Source organism: Coturnix japonica, chromosome 18 (assembly GCF_054131305.1).
Source record: "Coturnix japonica strain WE chromosome 18, WE-NBRP24, whole genome shotgun sequence".
Taxonomy (NCBI): domain Eukaryota; kingdom Metazoa; phylum Chordata; class Aves; order Galliformes; family Phasianidae; genus Coturnix; species Coturnix japonica.
In genome coordinates this window covers 9,750,246-9,775,702 of record NC_140680.1, presented here as the reverse complement: position 1 = coordinate 9,775,702, position 25,457 = coordinate 9,750,246, and the positions used below count along the sequence as shown (strand labels likewise).

Sequence of the window (25,457 nt, the reverse complement as noted above, 5' to 3'; positions counted from 1 at the left end):
CGATCACATCACATTCCCAGAAGGGAAAACTCTTCCAGTCAGCCAAGATCCAGGAGGGAGAAAGAAATGGGGCAGAACAGCAGCATGCAGCTGCAGAGCCCTTAGGAACACCACTACCCACGTGGAGCAAGACAGAGCAGGGCCATGAAACAGCCTCACTTCCAGCAATGCAGCCAGCCACACTGAGAAAGAAAACGAAGGACAAAAACAATAACCTTATTGTTTCTCCACTTTTGAGACTATTTAAAAGTACTGGAGACAAAACCTGCACAAAAAAAGCAAGAATCACAGCGGGTGCAGCTCAAAGCACTTTGGTGTGTTTTTTTTAGGCACAAAGTTGAACTCTCCCATGGCACTTCTCACTGGTTCACTAGCAGTGATGGCTGGGCTGGATGGTGCTCACATTGCTGCCTGTGCCAGCACCACAACATGGGTATCCCAGCAGAGCACCTCCGGGCTCCTCCTGACAGCACATCAGGGCACAGAGCTGTGGTTCTGCATTTATTGCCCCACACCAATTTGCCTTATCTTATCAGTTCGCTGGTTTCCCTATTAACTCAGAACTGCCTGTGCAGCCACATTCCTGGGGCTCCACATTCCCACGCCTGCCCGTGGCTGAGTGGCCCATTAACAGGGTAGGCAGTAAAGTGGGTACCCAGGGAGAGCAAGGAGCCCTTCCCCAGCTGCTTGCAGCAACAGCCAGCACGCTGCCAGGCAGCTTCTTCATTAACAGGAAACCCGTAAGATAACATCCTAATTGAATCATTTATCAGAGCTGCAGGCTGCTGGTGATCCTAGGGGAGGGACAACGTACACACTCAGCAGTACTCCCAGGAAGCAGAACATTCAGGATGAGCTTTGCCCAAGTTGGAGCTGCTCATGCAGACAGTGCAATGCCAGAGGGATGGATGGTTGCTGGAGGAGCGGGGCTGTGATGGTGCTTCTCACTTCCAGACAGATCCAGAGGAGTCTGCAAACAAGACAGAGCACTGGTAGCTGGTAAGGCACTATCTGGTGGAAAGAAAGATGTCTGTCAAGGTGGAATGCATTCCCTGATATCAGTGCAGCAGAAGGGCATGAAATGACTCTTGCAGCAGTGTGGGTTTTGCTGTTTTTGAGTTGCTGTGCCAGCTCCAAGCTTGGGTTTTCTGTTCCGGAGGATTGCATCTTGTGTGGCTCACACCAGGACTGCAGAAGAGAAAGCAAATCTTTGCCAGCTCTTGAAGGGGACGCTGCGTGTCACCAAACAGCATGATATAACAGCACGGGATGGTGGTGATGAAATACTCAGGCAAGGCAAGCAAACTCTTCCACTCTTGCATAAGATCAGGACACAGTGTGCAAGCTGTGGTTGTGGGGAGAGGGAAATTCCCCCTTCTCTTATCGGAAGGGTTTGCTTTGGCTGCAAGATGGAGGTTCAGAGTTAAACCACATTCCTCCACTTTGGTCCCACAAGGAAGAGCTGACCTAATCCGTGTTGCACCAGACACAGCCATGAGCCAGAGCAGAGCAGTCAGCTCTTGACAACGTCCCAATGAAATAGTTTGAAGAAAAAGAAAGAAAAAAATAGTTTAACAAAAGTCTTCACAATCCGGTTGTGCAGGGGCAGCAGTCACAGGAGCCTCTTTGTGAGAGCAACCGCCTCCCGATGAGAGGAGGCAGCTGGTGAAAAGATGGGCCTGAGCCAAATGTGCTCTCACCCCACAAATACCCCTCAGCCCCATTCCTTGAGAGAAAGGGAGGCAGCAGGCCTCTGCTGGTGCTGCACCACCACTTTGACCTTCTATAGACACTGGTCCCAGAACACTCAGCTCACTGTGACCACTCGGCGTGAGCTGAAGGATGTTCAAGGAGAAACTGCAGCTGATGGGCAGCACAACTAAGCAGTGTCCTGATGATGTCCAGTTCCTGCCCTTCTAGTGCAAGGATAGATTGAAATGCTTCTTACGCATTACTGGGCAGGGCAATCCTGACCTCCTCAGCACTAGGAAATGGCATCATAGAGGCCAGATTGTGAAAACCTGATGGAAAACTTTAAGCATGGCTCAGCAACGACAAAAAAGAATTAACTGAGGTCAGAGAATAGGGCTACACAAATTGGCAGCAGCTGCCTCTGCAAGAGAAATTTCCTATGAAATCACAGGAAACATTATACAGAGGGAGATGTCAGTGGCTGGGAATAACTCGCTTGCATGGAAAGGGAAGTGGGCGCAGGCAGGAAGCACCCCCAGACATGTCCTGCCCCAGCACACCCCAGACCTCCTGCTCTCGTCCTCCCTGTGCGATGGGAGCTTGTCACTAGTATCCCCATAACAACACCACGCGATGACTGCAGCAGATGGGCCAGAAACCAAGACAAGAAGGGAGCATGAGGAATACCCTGGTCTTCAGATATACATGCTTCAGTCAGGTCAGGCCCTGCTTCCTGCAGTAACTTTTAAAGTGCTAATCCAAGCACATTAGATGTGCACCTTCCCAGAGCCTGCCTTTAGTGAGGCACCAGGTGAGACACCCCAAAGTGATAGGATCCAGAATTATCCCCCACATCATGATAGCCCAAATAGTTCCAGAGAAGCACTCACTGCTTGTTTTCTGAGCTGCCAAGAATATACTTGAGAGAGATTACAAAGCTTTAAAAACTGTGAAAAGAGAGAAGAGGGGAGAAGAGACACCTCCCATTTGGAGAAGAGCAAGGTGCCTCCGCCCCCAGCAATCCCACAGCACTGAGCTCCATTAACAAGGCCTCCTCACTGAGCTGCTGGCCTCTCTCCGGCTGCTTAGTGGGTGATTAATATTTATAGCTTTTTACATCTGATTTGGAGGTGGTACATCCTGGAAGCCATAATTCTCTTTACAGTACTTTACTAAAAACATTTCCCACCATTTCTGATAATTGCAGCACAGACTCTACCTGTCATTATGTCAGGTCAGCAGGTCCCAGGCCACATCAAAGAGCACCAAAAGCTGCACACTCCACATGCAAACCGAGAGCAGAGCATTAACACCACCAAGCAATCAATAAGCATCCATCATTCACCAAGTGCAACCCAGCCATGGGAAATGACTCCTACCAGTAGACATGCTTTGGAACCGAGCAGCAATACCCGGGGGTGATGCTGGTCTGCACCGCTTCCTTTTCCAGATCCCATCCCTGGGAACTTCCCTTCAGCAAACCCACAATGTGTCAGCCCTGGCTGGAGCCTGGCGTGGGAGCAGGACAGAGCTGTGCCACCTGCATTAGCCCAAAGCCCACTGAGGAAACACCAGCACTTGAGCTGTTCTGGATGCAGTGGCCATAAGGAAGGCTGCAGAGCCTGTTCACGTTCACTCAACATCCCTCTAGCATCCCAAGCAGATCTGCTGGGAAGACCATGAAGCCATGAGATTGAGCTTCTGCTGGAGAAAGGTAAACAATGGTGGAAAAATATCCTTCTCATTGCAGAGGAGTTGGACTAGATGGCTTTTAAAGGTTCCTTCCAACTCAAATGACTCCAACCAATGCATTCGCCTGATGAGCAGCTGAGATGAGGGGGCAGAGCCCACAGGCTGTAGGCAGATCTCACTTCACACTGAATGCCATGCCCTGCAATGAGAGGCAGCCTCCAGCAAAGCATTCCAGCTCCCAGCCACCAGGAGCTGCCCAGTGTGCATGTCACCTCATTCCAACCATGTGCCTGCCCAAACCTCCGGGTGGCTGCTCACTATCTTCTCCCCTACATAACTCACAATGCAATTTCAACCTCTCCCTTCTCAAAAATCTTCCCCACTCCAGCACACAAGGTAAAGCAAACTGCCACGCATTCCTTTCTTGAATTTAAGGCAGCTTTATAGTTGTGGCAGGCCCAAACGTGATGAGGCAAAGGAGGTGGCATTTGAGCTACAGGCTGAGCTGCCAAAGCTGCAGTCCAACCGCTTGGGAGAGCACTGCTGGTCAGAAACAGAAGCCTCGTGACCTTTCTGTTGCATCAGACTTCTTCCTAACCAGCTATTTTCCCTGCTGTTTCTTCCCTAAACACATACCCCATTTTCCAGCTGAGCAAGCACAATCAGCAGAACGCCTGTAAGGAGTTGTTTTCTGTCCATGCAAGGGAAGATTTCATCTTCATCGGGCTCATGCAGATGCCTGTCACCAGCAGCTCCATGGGAGCCAGGGCCACTATTACACAGATGGGACAGAAAAATGAGATAAGGCAAACCCTTAAAGTCTAGCTGCCAAAGCCCAAAGTTTCCATATTAACCACATATGTCTTCTTTGCATGACCCTGCTGCTTTCCACCCCCCCTCTTTCCACCAGCAGCATCTCTCCTGGGGAACACAGGGCGCCGGGCTGGGTGGCTACAAGCACCACAGGCTGCCTTGTACTGCTCTGCTTACAGAAAAGGGAATTTAAAGGTGCCAAGTTCAGCAATGCCCAAAACCCGAGCTCGGCAGGAAGCCTCAGCAGCCAGCACACACACACGTGCTTTGGGGCTTCGGAGTCCAGACAGCCCTTGCCAGAGGGCCGGAGCTCGCCAAGAAGCTCTGCTTATTGCAAAACCAGAGCACCGCTGTTAAATGATAGCTGGTGGGGGAGAGCAGCCTTGCAGCTCACAGAGGAGCTAATGCACTTTACAGGGAAGCCTCTAGGAGCACACAGAGCACTGCTTCTGCATGGGACATGGAGAGCACCTCTGACCTGGGATGCTCATTCCACTCCAGGGCACTGGGACCTGCCAGCACAAAGCTTGAAGCAGGCAGAAGCTCCAATGCTTTGTGCTCATGAGAGCACAGATTCCACAGACACACACAGCTCACACAAACCACATGGCTGGAATTGCATCTGCTCCTCTAGGACCCAGCAGGAATAGGGGAAGAGGAAGCGATGCCAAGAATTGTCAGCACAACTAAACCCCTAAAGGAGCACAGATCCCAACAGTACCCAAATCTGGGGAATGTCAGAGCTCTTCTCTAAGCAAAGCCTCACCAGACTCTGAAAAACTGGAAAGGCTCTGCCCAAACCCAGCTGTAAGAACCTGTACATGGCTGTAAGAACCATCATGGTTTGGGGGCACTGCTGGCAGGTGGGAAGATTCCAACCCAAGGCAGAAGCTTCAGAGCTCCTCAGGATGGGACCTCTGTTCCTGGAGGTGGGGAGCTGGAAAATGCTGATGGGTATCCATTTCAGTTAACACTGCCATTTAAGTGGCAGAATCCAGCCATAAAAATTGAAAGGAATTTTACATCGTGACTCATCAATAATAAGGTTATTTTTTAAATTAACAGTTAATAGCAACAGTTAATAGCAGCTATTACCTAATTTTAAATTAAAAACAAGAAAATGTTTCACGCGTACTGAACTGAGTCTCCACCACCAGCACCAGTAGTTGGAGCTGGGAGAAGGGGGATGCCCAACACACAGCTTCTCAGAGCCACAAATTAAGCTTCCTATAAAGGGATATTTCCTTCATTTTTTTCAACCCTAGAAACACTCACAGATAAATGATAGCTGCATTCTGTGAGGCTGAAAGCCTCGGCCAAACCCCTCCAGACGCCAGTGCCTGAGACAAGCTGGAGTTGCACAACACGGCTGAACCAAGTGAACTTCTGCCTGCAGCAGAACACAAGGAGGGGTCCCACCTTCTCCATCCTCTTCCTCATTCCCAGCCCTCAGAGCTGCCCTAAGCCTGCAGGGATGTGGGCAGCTCTGCAGGTGGGAAGGTCCTCCACCTTCAAGTGATGCAGCACTGCACACTGAGATCCATCAGCCTTAGAGAGCATCGCCTCCGTCCTACATCTGCTCTTTGAGGGGCATTTCACAATGTGTGTTATGACAAAATACTTTCAGTTTCCAGAGGGTTGGGTGCTGGCTGATGGCCAGTGATTAGCCAGCTTAGCTTGCAAAGAAAATACGAGCACAGAGAATTCTTGCGTGCATCAGAACACACCTCACCTGGCTAATTTATGATAGTACCAACACTGGAAAAGCAAGGGACATCTGAATGATAGCTATTTCTTGCCCAAACTTTAAACTTCTTACCAAAAGAAGTATTAAAACAAGAAAGCCAGCAACCTTAATTACAGCTACCAAACCTAACGTCTAGGTTCTGATTCCCATGCTTCCAGGTAAAGACAGCCATAAATATCATTTGTAATTCACTGCTCAGTGACTCAACACCATTGTAAAGGCCTCAAGATATTATCCCAACATAGCAGAAGGAAGGCATGAGCCAGATGAAGGGCAGATCCCACACACACATCCTCCCCCACCCAATGGAGCAGCCTGGTTGGCACAGACCTGCCTTATTCTTTGCTGTTGTCTTCCATAGTGCCATACATACAGGAAATGTCCATGCTGGGTCCCAGAGGTGGAGATGAAAAGTCAGAGGTGAAGGGAAAAGGTGTGCAAGGGAAGTAAAAGGAGAAGAGCGCCATTTCTAGGACGGATCACAGCATGGAAAGGGAGAGCAGGTAGTTAAAATCCTCACTTATCCCCAGGCTCCATCAGGACCCTGCAAGGATCACTCCGGAGACCCACACCTTGGTTCACAGTTGGACTTCCAAACTGCTACTTGCCCTTCACTGCATCACATACATTCAGCAATGCGTATGGCTCCCAGCCATCTCACTAAGAATTCAGCAGGCAAAGACTGACTCTTGGCACCAATCTCCTCCCTCCCCAGCAGCACCAGTAGTGGTTTCATATCAAACAACATGCTTCAGACCCAGGGCTGCTTTTGCATGATGCCAATGGCAAGGTCTACCCTATAGAAAGCTGAAGGACACGAGCTCAGCCCTCCAGGCAGGCAGAAAGAAGGGTGCAGCCCATCTTCTTGTGCTACAGGGCAACATTTAAACACCACATTACTGAAAGCAGCGCCAAATAAAAGCACATTGGATCGCCATCAAGTGAACTTAGCTTGGTCTCCAAGTCATCCAGGAGAGCTTTAACCACCCCCACCTTGGGGCCTCCTCCTTGCACAAGTGACAGCACACCCATGGGGTGATATGTAGCTGAGTGCCATCCTTTCCCTGTCCTGTTTCCATAGGCAGGTGCCAAGAACACTGAATAAAGGTGGACCATGTGGCCACTCTGGCAGCTTGAAGGGGTAAAGCTGAGAAGATGAACTCAGCACAGCTGGGAGTGATGAGATCAGGAGGTGAGAAGAGCCCAGGGAGGACGGGCTGCAGCATCCCAGCATCAGGCACAGCTCTCAGCAGCTCAAAGCCCTGATCAGCTGCCAGGTAAAGAATTTAGCAGCTAGTCAGAGTGCCAGCAAGAGCCAATTATAACTCAACTGACCTGCCTTGGCGCTAACACGCACGGGGAATGTGCTTGGCTACCCGCTACCAAATGCTGGAAAGCTATAAATGGGAGACGTTTGGAGAGAAAAGGATGAAGGGAGCCAACTTTTAACTAGGCTGAAGTGCACGGGGCTGTACGTGTTCTTTGTGGAGGGAGAGAGGAGAGAGAATGAGTAAGACCTTTGATGTGCTGCTGGAAAAATCCAGGCTGCTTCTTCTACAAAGACAGCGACCGTCTTTTCTTAATGGAAATTGTTTCTTCTTTTCGAGTCAGATTACAACAGTTCACCTTTTCTGTACTCCTACGTGTGGTGCATAAGTCTGTGGCTCCTGGCAAAATCTGGACGGCAGAGGAACAAAAGAGAGGGCCTTGCTGGTGCTTTGCATCAGGATCCTCACCATAGGAAGTTGTGGGTTTTTTCTCATCTTTGGTCACGCAAGTGCCTGTCTTTCACAAAGCAGCTGTCTGAGGGTGAGATCCTGCTGGTTTATTTTTGTGGCTGTGTGCAGTCGCTGCACACACAGCACTGAATTCCACTGAACTCTGCAAACCCCAGAGAACAGAAATTCCCAAAGTGTTGAAATAGGATCCATGTTATGAAATAGCTATCGAAAGAGCCCTGTTTACAATCCCTGGACACAAAAAGACATCCATCTTCCAGCAGCAAAGTGCCTGCACTGCCTTAGGGCCTTTCCATCAAAGAGATGGTCAGAAACAGCACTGCCAGCCTGGAGCAGGCATGAAGTATGGAGCAGAAATCAGGCTGTGCTACACCTGGAGGAGCATGGTGATGGTGGGGACAAACTGCTCTGTTTCCTACATCTGGAGAAGGAAGATAATGCACCCTACCTGGCTGTGGGCTGCAGCCCGAGGAGGAGGAGGAAGGCTAGTGGGGAGTCTGCACCCCACAATGGTGCATCTCACAGTGCTGGAAGCAATGCACCAGGCTTACCTGATTTTATTTAGTTTATTTTCTTTTGTTCAGGCCAACAGGCTGACAAGAACAATTCACCTCTGTGCCAACCAGCATCTTCTGAGCACATTTCCATGTAACATTTCATTTTAAAGCAGTCTAAATCAACACAATTCTGACTTTTCACCCGCTCCTTCTTTGCCTCGCTCCTGCACGTGCACGGCAGGTGAAAACCCCCCTAGAACAGCTAATCTGCCTTTCCCATAGAGATGACATGCACACACTGCTGCCTTTTGCCAATTCTCTCATAGAAGTAGGCACCACTTCAACAGCCTGTGTTTTTTTTTCCCCCCTCTCACACACAAAGCTGTTGGCCTGAGGGATGCGGGACTCTCTCCAAGATGACATAGCTCCAGGTGGGTCAAGGCTGAAAGTTTCCAGCTAAGAACCTGAAGGATTTGTTAAACATATGGATGGACCAGAGGACTGGGAAACGCACTTGATGTGCACACAGCAAGTGAGAGCCAGAACCATTTTTAAGTATGCTTAACATTCTCTTTTTGTCTGCCTCTGAACCATGCAGCAAGCACATTTACTCCAGACTTTGTCATGTCTCCTTCCCCTGGCTCACAATTAAACCTTTGTGCAGAGAAGCAGCCACAGGGCATCACCCTTTCTTCCTTCAGCCTTCATTAGGGAGCAGAGCTAGAGGAAAAGTTTCTGACTGCAAGGGGTAACCTGCACCCAGGGAGGGTACCCCTGCACTACAGTTTGACACGTAAGGGCTTGCAGCAACCTGCCAAAGAAGCTTCTGCCTTGGTGGTGAGATGGCAGGCTGCAGTGTGAATAGCAAAGCCTGCTCAAAGGGGAGGTTTGGTATCTGGCTTCCTGACACACTGGATCCTCTCTCAATTGCAGGAACATCCATTCTGTTGTCCAAGATGCAAAAGGCAACAGGGCTGAAGAGACCCAGGGTGGCTGCAGCTGGAAGGGGACAGTGCCATAGAGCCCTGCCTGGTGCCAGCACAGGCAGCTGCTGGTAAGAGCATGGCTGGCATTGAAGGGCTGAGTTTGGGCATAAGGGCAGATCATGAGTATAGCAAGACAAGGTGGCTCTTGGTCACATGAGGACCTGAAATTACTACTACTGCAGCTGATGAGCTCATAATTACAAATAGAGGAAAAAGTGTTTCTTTCTTTGGGTTTCCACAATAAACACAAAATGCAAGCCACCGTCTGTTCCCTAAGCAATACTGTCAGTCCAGACAACAGTTTGAAGAGGATCCTTCCCAAAGGTTTGCTAAATGCCTCCAGGGCAATGCATCTGATGTGACCCATTGGGGTCCCACAGTCACAGCCTCCTCCTTGCTCACAGGCATTCCTGGGAGCACCTCTGTGGCACAACACAACCTCACACTTGATCACTGTCTACCAGAGACAGCCCTTCATAGATTCAATTACCAGTTTCCATGCCAGCCAAAGTTTCCAACGTACCTGCCAGGCTCAATTAGCATCCAGAACACAACTGGCATTCTTGAAAGCAACAGTCTCATTGATATATTTCTTAGGAACAGCATCCATCTGCTCCCAATAGCTCACATCTGGCATGTCACGCATTACAAAAGAGCTTGATCCTGTTCGAAGGAAAGCACTCCTCCAGCCAAGAGACCCATGCATAACTGAGGTTAGTATCTGAAGTTACAAATTTACTACAGATCACACTGTTACCTGAGGTTTCAAATTCCAGAGTTATACATTCACGTAGGGTTACTTGTTTCGATTTTGTTTTCATCCCTAAAACGTTGCTGTTACATCAATTGCTGAGTGATGCAAAACATTTACGGAGAAAACAATGAGGAGATGGGGTAGGAACCCAGAGATCTACAGAGAGGAGAAAAACACTGGAGCACAAACCGAATGCCCTGGTTTCCTCCTGCAATTAATAGTAAATAGGAGGAGGGAGGTATTACTCAGTTTAAACATTCCCAATTTCACTGCCTGGCACTGCCCAAGGCCATGGAGTGACTCACTTCACTAATTAGCCAGCAAGATCTTTATTGTTGAGATATTAACCTATTTATTTTACTACTGCATTTGCTTCTTTATTTTATTCTACCACCTTACATACTGCTAATACTGAACTGCCATGGCTTTCCATCGTCACAGACCTGGCCACGCTCAGAAGTGCCACAAGGGACATGTCGTGCAGGGCTCAGCATCTGGGGACACTTCTGTTTGTTGGCCCAAACACACCAGGGGTCTCTTCCACTCATCTCACAAAGCAGAAGGACACAGAAGGTGCCTCTGGTTGCAGTTGGAGCAGGACAGACAGCGAGGCTGTCAGTAGTAAGTGTGGATGAGTTTTCCTTGGCTCAACTCCTAAAACAATTGTTTGGCCACAATAGAAGGTGACAAATGATTCAGCATTGAGCCCACCAGGGTAATACCAAGAGAAAATCCCCAACCACTCATGGAACGGTGCTGGGGCTGCTCTGAAACACCAGCATCACACCCAGCCCCCTCACAGGTCCCACTGCCCTCACTCTGACACCCAAGAACATCTCCTCCCCATCCCTGCTTGCATGACAGGAGGCTTACTTGTCTGTGAGAGGGTGCACCAACATTCACCCCAATGCAGCCAGAGTTGCTGCTGGAAAACAAACAACACAAGCCTTTGCTGGGCTTCTGGTTGGAGCCTGGAAAATGCAGCCAGGATCACTGGGAATGCAGCTATTACATTAACAAATCTCTCTATCCAAACACACATTTACCCAGATTTCTCAAAGCTGTGAGTATGAGAAGCCTGGAAACCACAAAGCCAGATTCCTGAAGATCACCTGGGACTCCAGTTATTCCTACAGTGCACCAAGATCGTCAGGATTGGACACAGCAAAACCCTTCTTTCTATGTTTTCAGAAGCAACCAAACCCTTTTAGCCAATTACTTCTTTTGCGTTGCTGTTTTCCCTTTTTTTAATCTAATAACCAGCAGCAGGAATAATTTCCAGCATGGAACATTTCTGCCCAAAGAGCTAAAACTGGCATAGAATCATAAAGCAGTCATTCAATAAAGGCCTCCAGCAACTACAGCAGCCTACCTAGAGCAGCTTTTTTTTCCACTGCGCTAAGGGGATCTGTTTCACTTCTCTCCTTTCAATCCAATTTCCACTGTACTGCACCACAAGTTTAAAGTAAGGACACCAGGAAGCATGTGCGATAAGGGGGAAGGAAGGGAAAAACCACAATTTCATTCATTCTTTCAACAAAGCCAGAAAAAAGTGGTTACTCTTTTCTTTTTTTGCAAGAAAATGCTGAGGCAGCAGGAAGGGGAAGGTTTGGCTTGAGCTTTCCCAAATGGATCACACTATATATAAAGCATTTCTTCTGCTAGATCTGCTCAAGAGTGCTTTGTAGACCTGTGCTCACAGCGGAGCTCCATCCCTAAGCAACCCATGGGGACAATGAGCACGCACAGCTCCAGCCAAGATGCAAAAGCAGGAAGGGTGGAAGGAGAGACACGATGCCCCCGTGTTGTTTTCTCCACAAGCAACAGGGAGACCATGCAACAAGTGGGAAAGAGCACAGCTGGAGGCCGGAGCTGCTTTGGCAGACACAAACCCCCAAATTCTGTCCCTCTTGCAGCAAAGGACATCCTGAGTTTGGTTACAACCTTAGGGCACCGGCAAAGAAGATGAGATGCTGAGGACAAGGAAGAGCTGAGTTCCATTTCCTTCCAGCCCTGGCCACTGCCCAACAGCTGTTCCCTGTTTATTTATTTTCATATTTCCTTGGTTACACCGGCAGCTGCTCATAGCTTAACCCTTCCCTGCACCAATGGTAGCACATAGCACTGCCCACCATGCCTTGGCCCGGCACAATTTGTGAACCAATAGCATGGGCATAGAAGGGCAACTTGGATTCTCACTATTGACATCCCCATGATCATGCTCATGGCTCTTCAAGAGCCTTGCTGGGTAGGAGCAGGGCACCATGGATAGGAGCAGTCATCTCACAGAAACCCACCCGCACACCCAAGCCTACAAAAGGCTTTCCAAGCTGACCTGAAGCCATCAGACCAACAGAACCAAGTCATCCACAGTCCTCATGGCTCACTTTGCTAGGCAGGCCCAGATGTGCTGTTATTTTAGCAGCGTATCTGTGTCAGGACGCATCCAAACCCCAGCAGTTTAAAGAGAGCTATCCACATTCCCAGGGAAGCACAGCAGCCACTGAAATAACGCAGAGATATATGCAGCTTCATGCAAGCAGGAAACTGAAGGGTGCCCAGCTTCCTCCCCAGTTCCACACACAGGCAAGAGGGATGTGCCAGTGAGCTCTCTGGCAGGTCCATAGATCACTTAGTGCATTTTCCTTTTGCATCTGTACATAGCCTGTTCCAGCAGCTCAGTTTATGTTTTGGCTCATAAAGCTCAGGCAGACCCTTTGGCTCATCTCCACAGTACAAGGAGGGGGTGGAGAACACCCTTTGCTTGCTCACCCAGAGCACTGGCTCAGATTTTTGCAACCCAGTTTGTCTCAGATTGCCTTTCCAGCCTCCTGCCTCCATTCCTTCCCCATATTCCTCCCAGTTCCACACTCCACTCCACACCAGGAGATAATTACTGAAGTGGCTGCTGCCTGCTGCCCCCCCAGGCTGGCAGTGAACCCAGTGAGTGCCAGTTAAATGGAGCTTCCAATTACCTGCTCCCCAAAATGCTGGCAACCAGTGATTCTCAGCAGCAGCTCCATTTTGGTGTGTTAGCACTTGGAAAAGGCACAGGATTAGCTCCACAGGAATGGCATTTGGGATGAACTGTAACAACACCTCCCTAAACAAACAACGAACAACCTACCACCACTTGCATCGATTTCAGCTGGAGGAACCCAAACACACCTATGACCCCTTATGCACTTTCAGCTCAGGGAGGGAGAGATGAACTTTAACACTGAGGCAAAATCCTCACACGGCACTGCAAATGGCACTGAGTGCAGCTCTTGAGGTTGCTTTGTTCTTGCTTTCCCAAGGATAGAACCATAGAATCATAGAATCACCAAAGCTGAAAAAGACCCACAGGATCACCCAGTCCAACCAACCACCTATCACCAATAGTTCTCACCATGTCCAAAGCTGTGATTAAATTCCCTCAAATCTAAACATTTTCTGGTAGATTACACCAGGAGTGCTCACCTCTAAGCACAAAACAAACCATGCTCCTCCATTCCCCATTTCTTTCAACCCTCTGAAATCCAAAGCACAGAAACTGGAGAAATGCTTACCTGCAGGTCGAAGAACTTGCTGTACCGTCGGTAGATGACTTCTGTGGACCCATTGGACCAGGTAACTTTGATAATGTACACCTGTAAGGAACAAAGGAAGAAATCAGATACAAGTGACAAAATAACCCATTGACGCTCCAATGGCTGCAAAATGGCTGAGCATCAACCAGGGAGTGCATGGGAGCACTTAAAATAGTTTCAACAACACTAGAAAATAAGCAAACTTAAATTACTAAGCTCCATTGCTATGACTTAGCTGACTGCAAGATGCTTATTCCAAGCTGGGAATTAAGACAGCTCCCTACCCCTAACTACAGGTACACAACAAATCCTGCACGCCAGAATGAGACTTGCGAGGAGAACTCGAGCCTACACAGTTCAAAACTCCATCTGGTTTTCCATAAACAGCTTTGCTGTCACGTTGAGGTTTTGTTTTCTGAAGCCTGCTGGGGTGCAAATTACCCTCCTGTTACGTGAAATGCTACACAAGTAATCCTCGCAATCCTCAGTTATTCACAGACCATGCAATCAGGCTTTCACTGGTGATCAGCGAGGGGGGAAAAAAGGTAGAAAACACCCCAGTTGTACTATTCTTCCATGAAAGATAACAAGCAAATAACAGAGTTGGGCAATTATTTATTTAACGTCCTTGCCTGTTATTCACAGAAACCAGAGATGACCCTTGGTGAGATGCCAACATAACTCTCAAGTGTTGCAAACCTCAGCCTTCACTAATTGATAACAGATTGAATAAGCAGCACAAGGGCACGTTCATTTTCTTCTTTTTATTCTCATGTCTCCCATAGTTCCAAAGAAATTCCAATATCAACTCACTGACACAGGAATAAACCATTTAGAAGCCTGGATGAAGAGACCAACCAGGAACTTCAGACTAACACAGCCAAGAATGAAGGCTTGTAGAACAGTGACGTTTTGGTGTGTGAAACACAATCTCTTAAGTTTCAAAACGCCTCCCAAAGAGACACACATTTTTCCCAATGGCACATGAACAGCATCCCAGTCCAATAGCCAAACTCAGTTACCAGGAGACTTACACAGGTACCATAACACTAAACTGTTTGAGCTAATCAAACCTACTCGAATGCCACACCAAAACTCTACTGGAAATCCATTCTCTTCTCAGAGGGTTGATGCAGCTCAAGCTACCAAGGTGAGGGGACTCCTAAGGAGCCACAGACCTCAATCAATTCCAAACTAACACAGAGAAGGAAGCAGTGACATGAATCAAGTGTAATAACTTCATTACTTTCAAGCCAGCAGTTCAATGACCGCTCATTTTCAAGCAGATGCTCAGCTCAAGCACAGCTGCTCCTTTGCTGTCTTGCAGGGAGCTGACTGGGCACTGCAACCATCACCTTCCAACAGGCAAACTCAGACTCTCCCAGCTTTACCTCCTGGGCCTTATTCAGTTAATCACAATCCTCTCCTTCCATCCACAAATACCTTTTTTAACTGAAGGACCTGCACTTTCACCATGCTAACACAAAGACAACAGAGGGCTCCTGCAATAAAGCACTTAAAGCAACAGTGAAGACCTGCATGTATAATATGTAATAAGAGGGGCTCACACAATATACTTAACACCAAAAGTGGCTTAGCAAGTACAACAGACCAGACCAACACATGTTTGAGCATATACACTTAGACATTAACAGGCGAGGCAACCTGGCTGACCATCATTCGACAATGTGGCCTCTGAAATCTCTGTGAGCATCTTCACAGGTACCATCCCTCAGTGACACAAATATTCTTCCTGGCTGAACTCAAGGCTTGCACCTGCTGCTAACATTTCAGGGATCATACCATCAGCAAACCAAGCGTTAACTTCACACTAAGCATCATCCGAGCTGCCTTTACCCTTACTCCAGGACTTGCCGGCAGGCCAGCATGAGCTCATATTGGTTGGAAGCTCAGCTGATATCCCAGGTTCCTTACCAGTCTGCAGCACTTCATAGGGTTATATCACCACTGGCCGCCCGCCTGGAGAACGCCTTCCACTGGGGCAGGGGGAAGAGCCAACTTTTCTTCATTGTTTATTCCTATCCTGCCTTTATTTGGAGTCAACAGCTTATTAGACTAGGATTTTAATCAGGATGTGGATTTGCTGAAGCTAAAATGAATTCAATGCTCAGAAGAGTAATAAAGCCCTGAGATTTGAGGGCACACCAAGCTTTATTACACCCTTGTAATGGAGAGAAGGGGCACTTCTCCCAGCTGATGAGCTCGCTCCTATTTTGCTGGAATGCAGATCTCCCTGGAGTCTGGATAATGGTTTCTTGCTCATCCCATTTAAACAGCTGACAGGTCTCTGGGGACACAGAAGAGATGAAGAAACCTGCAGAAAAGGGAAATCCTCAACATCCATAAAAATACCGCCTTTGCAAAGCTGACTTCCTCTCTCCTTCTGACTTTCTGTGAATAACTCCAACAGCCCCATCCCACCCACTGGCTAAAGATGCCACAGATCTTCATCTTTGACAGTTCTCATTAGTGATGCTCTGAGGACCAAATAAAATAAAATAAGATAAAATAAAATAGAAGAAAAAAAGCTCAGGTGTTCCTTACTTAGCAAGGAAACTGCAGTATTTGAAAGGGATGGATGGTGCAGTTGGTCACTCCATAAAGCCTTTTACAAGGATGAGAGCTCTCGAGCCCCAAACTCCATTTTGTCCTTGCAGCTGCAGGTGTGGCACTGAACAGCTTGCTACCCCAGAGGCTGCCCCAAGGACAGGCTTTTTCCAGGCCCAGCTGTGCAGCTGAGGGCAACATGGAAACTGTTATTTCATGGTTTTTCTGCAGCTCTGCTTTGCTGGCAGGGAGGCCTGGCTCCATGGAGGGGTGGGAGAGCCCAGCAGATGGTGGGCAGTCAGGCCCAGGAGGGGGCTGCAACCCCATCGTTTGGGTTGGGCTGTGGCCAAAACCAACAGGCAACACTATCTAAATATTTACAGTCCTGCCCAGGCCAGCGGTGGTTTCTGCATGGTGCAGGGGATCTAGCTGACTCTGTGAAACCTGGGAACCAACAGCTGCCATCTGACAGGAAAGGAAACCTCACTGCGCTCCACCCTGAGAGCCCCCATCCATTGCCTGGCTCCAACCCACGCACATCATATGGAACCAGGCTGGATGGCTGAGGGCGCAGGGCTGCAGATATCACTGGGACTGAAACCTCCCACTGAACTGCAGCCACAGGTAATAGGAACGGTGCTGGAACTCCTGCTCCTGCTTCAGATATTGCTGAAATGCAATTTGCAGCATTTGTCCAGCTACAACATGGCACAGACAAAGAGTGTGGAGTTTTCAGGGTCACTCATGCACCATACTCTGCAAAACCTAAGCATGAGGCCATCCCCACAAGCCTGAGCTTCAGGCTTCAGAAGTAGCACTTGCATGGGCAACTCCATCACATCCACATCCACCACTGAAGTAAGGAAACAAGCCCACCATACCCCCACGGGGCCTCCCATGGGTGGCAGGGAGACCAGCAGCTACAAGGACAGTCTCAGAGGTACAGGTGGGTCTTGTTTAGCACTGGAGAAGAACAGCACTTCATACTAACACAAAGCGCACCATCTGCTCCCATCCCTTGGAGGGATGGCGTGGAACAAATCCTTTACAGAGAATGGAAACCAACAGATGTAGAAGGCTGAACTCCGACAGACACTGTTGTGCTTTGGCTCTCTAGACTTCCTGCAGAGCTCTATGTTACAAGAAATTGGCCGTATGTCAACTATATAAAAATGACTGATCAAGGAGTTTACCATCAGGACCCCAACATTCTCAGATTCTTCTTGGTCGTGTTTGAAACTGAGCACCCTAAATGGGGAATTATAAAGGCAGAAAAATGATGCTTTAGCTCTCCAAGACTGTTCTGCCTCTCCCTTAGCCTAGCGTCCAGCTCAGCTCTCCCCCACTCCAGTGTTCCTTGAGATGCAATTCAGAGAGAGACTGAGCCAGTGGAAAGTGGGACTGAAACCCTTCATACGGGAACTGTCAGAAGTGGCAGGTTGCTAAAAGCAATGCAAATGGCACCTGGCCAACCGTAACAGAGCTGTCAACAAAAGCCGCCCGCCAGCCATCGTGGCAGCAAAGGGCTCTGGCAACTGCAGGGGAAACGTGCTGGCAGCTGGCGAATGCTTCTCCAGCTCTGTGATGGAGATCCATCCTCTCTATGGAGCAGGCTGTGGTGGGATGCCCCTCTGGGGAAGGGCAGCCAGCAAGGCCAGCACAACAGGGCTCTCCCTGACTCATAAGAAGCCTCAGTGCTGCAGATAGCAGCAGTTTCTGGTGATCTGCATAGCAAGAAGTGCCTGAGCACTTTGAAGACTTCTCAGAACCTCAGTTTTACGCCTTGCCAAGAGGCACGCTGTCCCACACAGGGCTACAGAGAGCGGGTGGTTCAAGCTGAAGCAATGGGATTAAGAACAGATACAAAAAACAAATACATAAAAATAGTTCCCTGTTCTTGAAACACGAGGCCGTGTGACCTCCTAGAATAATCATTTCTGGACTCCCTATGTAAACACACTAAGGACATGCACAGAGCACAACCAGGAATCAGCCTGGACTGCTTAAGTTCGTGGAAAAGGCAGAGTACAGCTGCAGGAAAGCCCAGGGCTGCAGCCTACCTCCTCCCACAGCTTCTCCAAGGAGACCTGAAGAATGCCCTGGCTGTGGGGGCACATGGAAAGGCCCCAAAAATGTCTTTGTGGGGTAGCACCATGCCAGCTCCCCCTCATGCTCCGAGGCTCTCTGATGTCCATGCCAGACAGAGACACGTGAACAGCAGCAGGCTGGAAAGCAACGCTGCTGTCAGATGGAAAGGCGCTTCCATGGGGCTCCAGGACACCCAGATCTGTGCACCCATCAATAGCAGGCATCAGCATCTGTCCACAGAGCTCCAAGGGTACAGCCAGACATAACAGCCTCCAGCAGACAGAGCTGTCTGCATAGCCCTTTCAAATGGGTTTGAGCCTGTGTGGTCTTGAGTCCAGAGAGAGACTACGTACAATAAACCTCTCTGTGGAAAACTCCACAGATTTCAAGCATCTTTCGCCAGCAGAGGGGAAAAAGCATCAGACTCTTTATTCCAGCCGCCCTCTCCCACACCCCAAGACATGGTGAAACAATGGGGAGCCCAGAGCCTGGCTGCAAGGAGAGATTCAAACAGGCTGTGAAACCAAAGCAATGGAGGGAACGAACCGTAACAAAGCAGAATTTAATAGAGAAAAGGGAGTGGGAAATTGTAAAAGGAAAAGAGGAAAAAAAAAAAAAAAAAAGAGAAAGAGAGAGAGAGGGAGGTGGCTGGAAACAAAGAAAGTTCTTGGCGGCGAGCTGCTGTGCTTGGCCCTTCTCCATCAGCCTTCCCTGCAGCAGGAGTGCAGGGCTGCCGAGGGGAGTGAGGGCTGCTGTGCCACAGACACCAGAGATGGGAGCAGGAGGGACCCCAGCCCCAGCTCCATCCTTGGAGACCATGTCAGCCCTGCTCTGCTGATAGGGACAGCTGGGAGAAGGGCCCTACTGGCTCAGATGGCACTGGGAGCAGTGCAGAGAAGCAATAGGTGTGGGACATCCCAGATGCCACCATGGTTTCTCTGTTTTAGCAGAGGAGAGAGAAAGAAGCAGCAAAGCAGAGCATATGGAAGAAGTGTGTAATGTAGTCACAGGCAGTATGAGGACGGGAACATCCCTACTGTCATAGCAAACATCCAAAGCCCACACACACAGGTATTGCCTGATTACAGACCAACCACATCCCCCAGCTCTGAGCCACCCCTTCCAATGTACCCTCCTCAACAACATCAACAGCTTGTCCTGCCCTGCTGTCATAAAGGTCACCTGGGTGCAATGCTATGCACAAGTGCACGGCCATACAGGACACAGGGACCCCAAAGACAACACACCGAGCCTTGCTTAGCTGTGATGCAGGCTCCCATCACAAAGCACGCACATCAGCTTGTTTGCTTTGAGTCATGCTGAAGGTCAAACATATGGATGCATTTGATTCCTATTTCCCACTGCTACATGAAGGAGACAGAAAATAGAGATGCCCTCCAAAGCAAAGCTGTGAAGGATCAAGTCACAGACCTCGGAGCAGGCAGTGCACTGGCCCTGAAGCTGGGGCTCACAGCTGGGATTGCACATCAGCTTTCCACCATCTGCACCGGCTTTGGCAGACACTTGCCAGGCAGGATTTGGCCCTTCCTCTGAACTGTGACATTCAAAGTTTTCTTCAGCCATAAGTAACACAAACTGGAGGAAAATGAAGGACTTTGCATTTGACTGTTTGGTTTCATCTGCAAAGGCTGTGCTCCCTGAAGCCCCAACTCTCTTGAGAAGTGAGGAATGGGAAGGCTCCCTGCAGCTCTTCAATGCTGTGCAACAGAGCAACAGCAGATGCAAGGATGGGTCCAAATCTCTCCCCATCTATAGCTCCAAATGCACTGCCCTTGGCCTGGCACAAGCAGGAGAGCATAAGCCAGCTGAAAGGGAACAGGAGGAGATACAGCAGCAAAACAACACCAGAGATGCAGAGCCCTCAAACTCTCAAGGCCACAGCCGGATGCTCAGAAACTCTTCAAAGAGACTCCAGCATTCCAGGTGCAGCCTTGTTTCATACAGTCTATTTTCATTTTTCCAGCTTAGCTAATAGCCACCGGATGGATTTCACTCCATTTATTTTACCCTCCTGCCTCCCCTGTTCCCCACAGGACATTCCAGCCATGCCAGCAGCACGGTCACCCTCCGCAGAGAGCATCACACTGGGGAGAGTCATCCCCCAATGCTCTTTTTATTCCAAGCAACCAGTATGATTCACAAGAGAGAAATATATAGCAGCTGTACACAGTGCAGTAGGGCCTGGTCCCTTTGGAGCTCTGCTCCAATGACCAACTCAGCACTGGGTGGCTGTGACACAAGCCCATGGGATGCAAGTTTTCCAGTAGACATCTTCTGCTCTATACATACAAAGCACAGAGGAACAATAGACTGTAGATCACCAGCTCTCTTCCTCTCGCCAGCTGAGCATTCTTCTCCAACACTCAATAATCAATTCCAGACAAGCAATGGGGTTGGCTGTGCAATTAAATTAAACCACAGAGAAGATACCCACTATCACTTTGCAACTTCCCAATTAAAACTATAACACACATTTTTATGTGGTTTCAGTCAAACTGGTTTTTATAGAGCCTATCAACTCTATAAATCTAAACATCAAATTCCAACACCATTAATTACTTTGATAAGTCACCCGCAGATCCCAATGAGGTGGTTAAACACACGTGGGTACCACCTTGTTTCCAGATTGCCATCTTGTTAACTGAGCTTGCAGCATCAAAATATGCTGCACACTTGGTTGAAATTTCCCTTTTTCAAAGCAATAAACGTGTGCACTGAGGTTGGGAAAGGAAGTTCTGTAAGAGCATAGCCCAGAAAGCCAGCAAAAACACGCAGCGTGCTGCTCGCTCTTTCCTGACCAATGTATAAGCAATTCTGTGTTCGGGAGCAGACGTTTAGAACCATATGAGTTAAGGAGGTATTCTTGGTGAGTAGGACTGTGGAACCAGAATGCAATTCAATTCTGTGGCTATTAACACAGGGAACAAAACATGCAAACTGGGGCTGTATTAAGAAGAAAGCTCCTGAAGCTTGCAAGAAAATGACCAAGGTCCATATTGAGTAAGCAAAAGCCACATTTTGGGGACCTCTGCTAGAGAATAACAAACATGGAGCTATAAAAAGATCCCACATGGAGTCCTTTAAAGGAAAATTTAGTCTGGTTTTGTTTTGGGTCTTTTCTGAATAAACATTCATTTATCAGAATGCGAGACTTGACCAGCCAATAGAAGTGACAGTCCGCTACCCTGTCACCCAGAATGAATGTTTTTAAACGTTGCTTTTGGAGTTTGCCTCACTCCTGCAGACCTGGAGCTCTCACTGTCAGCATTCTTGAGCACTGAGACATGAGTTGCAATCAGTGCAACTGTAACTGCAGGGATGCATCACCACAGGGTGACCCCCTGCCCAGCTGCCTAACAGAAGGGGATCCATTTGCTCTGAGCAATCTGATTGAGCTGGGGATGTCCCTGCTCACTGCAGGGGAGCTGAGCTAGATGACCCTTAAAGGTCCCTCCCAGCTCGAAGGAGTCTATGATTCCCTCACTCCAATAACAGGCTGCAATGATCACAGAGCTCAGCCTACAACGCACACCTGCCCAGGACCATTTCTCCAGCTGCCCCTTCTTCCACTTACAGTCCAATTAAAAAAAAAGCATAAAGGTGCAAATGACACAACTGCAATTTAAACACCAGGATTAGCAGATCAGGAGGCTGAGAAGCTGTTTTGCAGCTGGCAGAGCAAACTGGAGGCTCCTACCACTTGGAAGCCTCACTCTCCATCCCCTCCTGGCCTTTCTGCTTGTATGATCTGAGCTGGTTTGACAAGAACAGGAGGCAGATGTGTCAGCCCCACACCATGCCAATGCCACAGAAGTAAAATCCTTCCAGAAGCACAAGGCTGGCTGCAGGGGTGAGAGCAGCGAGGCAGCAGCACACCAGGTTGGCACTCTTACACTTGGATTGGGAAGCACACGAAGACACATTTAAGCACTGTGGAGAAGGCACTGGGCTGTGTTAGGCTCTCCCATTAATCCCAGTGGGTAACTCCAGTGCTTCCATGCACCTTACTGGATGCTCACCCAACCAAGCCTCTTCTGCAAAGAAAGGCCCAGCACTAGGGAATGATGCTCCTCGTGGCTCTATCTCCATCCAAGCATCCCCAGCCCCTCCCAGCAGCCTCAGCCAGCTGGGAATGGGCCACAAAGGGTTAGGAAGGATGGAAATCCCTGTGGATTAGGAAGGATGGAAAGGCCTTGTGCAGCCTCTGTCCCTGGAAACTGTTAGATGTGACATCTCTAGCAGGGCTGCAAAACTCCGGAGGCATCTGAGGGTGAAAGGCTGAGATGGGGCCAGAAGGTGAACTGTGCTTATGGGAGAGCAGAGCTGGGAAAACTGAGAACTCTGATGCCCAAAACATCCCAAAACCAAAACGGCATCTGATCACTCTTTGAGAAGACACAAATACTCCTAAACCAGCCCCTCCCCCAGCCTGGGGGAAACACATCCTGCTTCAAATCAGTGCTGTGAAAGCACAAGTTTTTCTCTTGGTTACACAATACTTATTGTACCAATTACCAAAGTGATGGGCAAAGCCTGAGCATAGCCAGTCTCTTCCCCCTGCCCCACTGCAGGGATCAACAAGGACTTTGAAATGGCAGTTTGATCTCACTCCTCTGGAAAACTGGAACTCCACGGCTCTGTGCTGCGGCCTCACACAGCCAACACAACTGCACCTTTGTGAGGCAAAGAAAAGCCTGTTGGATGAAGAGCAGAGGCCAGACGGGAGCGTTCCAGGTCAGCCACAGGTCGGGCAGAGTGGGGGCAATGGAGAACAGTGGAAGGGTTCTCAGAGCCGCTGCCTCCAGGGACAGCGCCAAGCATTCGTGCACAGAAAACAAATGCGAGAGAGCAAAGGCTCAGCACATACACTTAGCGGCCGAATTGGGCTTGCAGATTGTGCAGATTGCCAGCAGATACAGCCTAAAGAGATGACTCAGCCATGATTTGCTGCCCCTCCTCTCTCACTCTTTGCAGGAAGAGGGGAAGAAAAAAAAAAAATAAGAAAAAAAGAAGGATTGATTCCATACAGTTAACTGGCTTTGTGAGTCTGCCTTGTTCTGATCAATCCCCTCCAGCAAGGCGAGTGCTCCATTCACTCCAGCGCTGCTCTGGCAGGCGGCTGCCCGCCCCTCCCTGCCCTCCCCATGCTCAGCTCGTGCTGGCTCATACAGCCACACTTGGGTCCAAGATGAGTACAGGGGAAGGCTGGAGGCAGAGGGCTGAGCCGCCAGCAGAGCAGGCAGCAGCTGGCTGAGCACCCTGGCTGCACAGCTGACTGTCATGAGCTCCATGTAAATGCTTTGCTGTCGCCTCCTCTTCCCCAGGATCCAGACCTAGGAGCTGCTGCCCATCCAGCAACACGTCTCTCTTTTGTAAAGTGCTGCTGTCCCATTTTCCAGCCTGATGGGATTACCCATGCTGTGCCCGGCTGCCCTGCCCCACACATCGCACCCAGTGCTCAGGCTACAAGTCCCAGCAATGGGAACATGGGTCTGAGGGACAGCAGGAGCCCAAGGGCTGCATGGAGCCCCAGCAAAATATGGGAAGGCCCAGAAGGGAGAGGGGAGGAGCAGCCCCAGGTGACCCCAACACACCCATTACGGGACCCGAGGGCGATGCAACAGCTCTGCCAACACAAACACAACTGCACGCAGCTCATCAAACCGCCTCACATACATGGTGCTCCGGATCTGATGCACTGCCCAGCCAGGATGAGTAACTAACACTGGGACGGATGCAGCAGGAAGGGGGCACGGCTGGATCCCGGGCTGACAGAGCTACAGCCAGGGCAGGACAGGAGGAAGGGGTGGCAAGGGGCTGTGGGGCAGCAGCCACTCTATAGAGCCAAGGCAAGGGGATGGATGCAAGGGGAATGCTATCAGCCCTCTTTACCCTAAATCCTGGCTACCTCTCTCCTCTGACTGTTGCTCGCTGCCACACAGCATTCGGGGGAACCCCAAAAAGCCCATGACTGCGGCTGCCCAGCTCCCCTGGCACAAGCAGAGGAATGCTGCGTTCCCGTAAGCCAACAGCGCAGAGCACTGTGTGTCACTGGGTCACCCTGCTCCGAGGCGAGTGGGGCGGGGAGAACATTAGGGTTTATGCGCTACAGCTATAGCCAAGATCCCCCCACAAAGCCTCTGCGGATGCCTGGAAGCACGCCGAAGTGTAAATAATAATTAAATAAAGAAATAAATAAAACAGGAAGAAAAGAAAAAAAACCTCAACCCCCTCGAAAAAGAGGCAAACCCACAACTGTTTGGAAGATGCCCTGGAGCGTGCAGGAACGTGCTCCCCACACAGAAGGGGCACAGAGCACAGCTCGGTAGATCACAGCAGCACCGTCCCGGACACGGGGGGCAGCAGCCGGGATCCCTTCACACCGAGCAGCCAACAGGTCCCACACCCTCAACACGGCGGATGGATGCGCTGCCCCGGAGCTGACTGCGGGACGCGGACACTCAACAAACCCACCCCCATCACCCCGGATCGCGCAGCGTCCCGGCACAACCCCGACAGGAGGAGCGGCACAGAGCCGGCAGCGTTACCCTCCTCCTGCCCGGAGCTCCGAGGGGACCGACAGCGCCCGGCCTTTGTTTGCCCAGGGCCGGGCCGTAGCGCGACGGAGCAACACAGAGCAGCGCGGAACCGAGCCACTCACATAGTGCTTGTTGGGGATGCGCCGCTTCTGCACGTCCAGCACCTTCACCTCCGCGATGCTCCTCCTGGGCATGCCTCTGCCCTCGCAGCCCGGCGGGGAGCTGCGGCGCTGGGGGAGGCTTTGGCTCACGCAGCCCGGACCGGAGCCTGCAGCGCCGCACCGAGCCCGGCCGAGCCGCCCGCCCGCTGCCGGGGGAGGGAGGCGGCCCCGCACCGCCCCGGCCTATCCCAGCCGGAGGGACGGACCCGCCGCCATCCGCTTAAAGGGGCGAGCGGCACCGCCCGGACCACGAGTGTACAGCCCGACCTCGAGGGGTGTCGGAGTGGCAAAGAGAGCGGCGTGGAAAAGCACCGGACGGCTCTGCACAGCTGGCACGGGAAAACAAAAGTTGTGCCGGGTGCTTTTCCAAAGGGTGCGAGTGGAAGAGGCTCTGCAGGGCAGCGCCAGCCCCTCCGTGCCGCACTCTTTCTTCACCCTTTCTGTTCTTCTGCAAAGCAGCGCTCCGAAGCGATGCCGATGTGAGAGCCGGCCCGGCTTCCTCGTGGCACAGCGCAGGCTGCGGCTGCTCACCCTGCTTGGGATGGGGGGTGGTTGTGCCATGCAGGTGGGTCCAGTTTGATGTGTATT

General features: G+C 50.1%; 1 protein-coding gene across 6 annotated transcripts in view; it reads right to left on the bottom strand.

Moving 5' to 3' along the window:
- The window catches only part of SH3PXD2B (SH3 and PX domains 2B), a 58,167-nt gene extending 33,121 nt beyond the window's left edge, over nt 1-25,046 (bottom strand). For all 6 annotated transcript variants that reach the window (XM_015876205.3, XM_015876207.3, XM_015876206.3 and 3 more), the window contains exons 1-2: nt 24,831-25,046; nt 13,472-13,552 (exon numbers count right to left, since the gene is read on the bottom strand). In XM_015876205.3, coding sequence (XP_015731691.2) covers nt 13,472-13,552; nt 24,831-24,902 — 153 coding nt within the window. In that variant the 5' untranslated portion in view covers nt 24,903-25,046. The remainder of the gene's footprint in view (nt 1-13,471; nt 13,553-24,830) is intronic.
- Between the last annotated feature and the right edge of the window lie 411 nt (nt 25,047-25,457).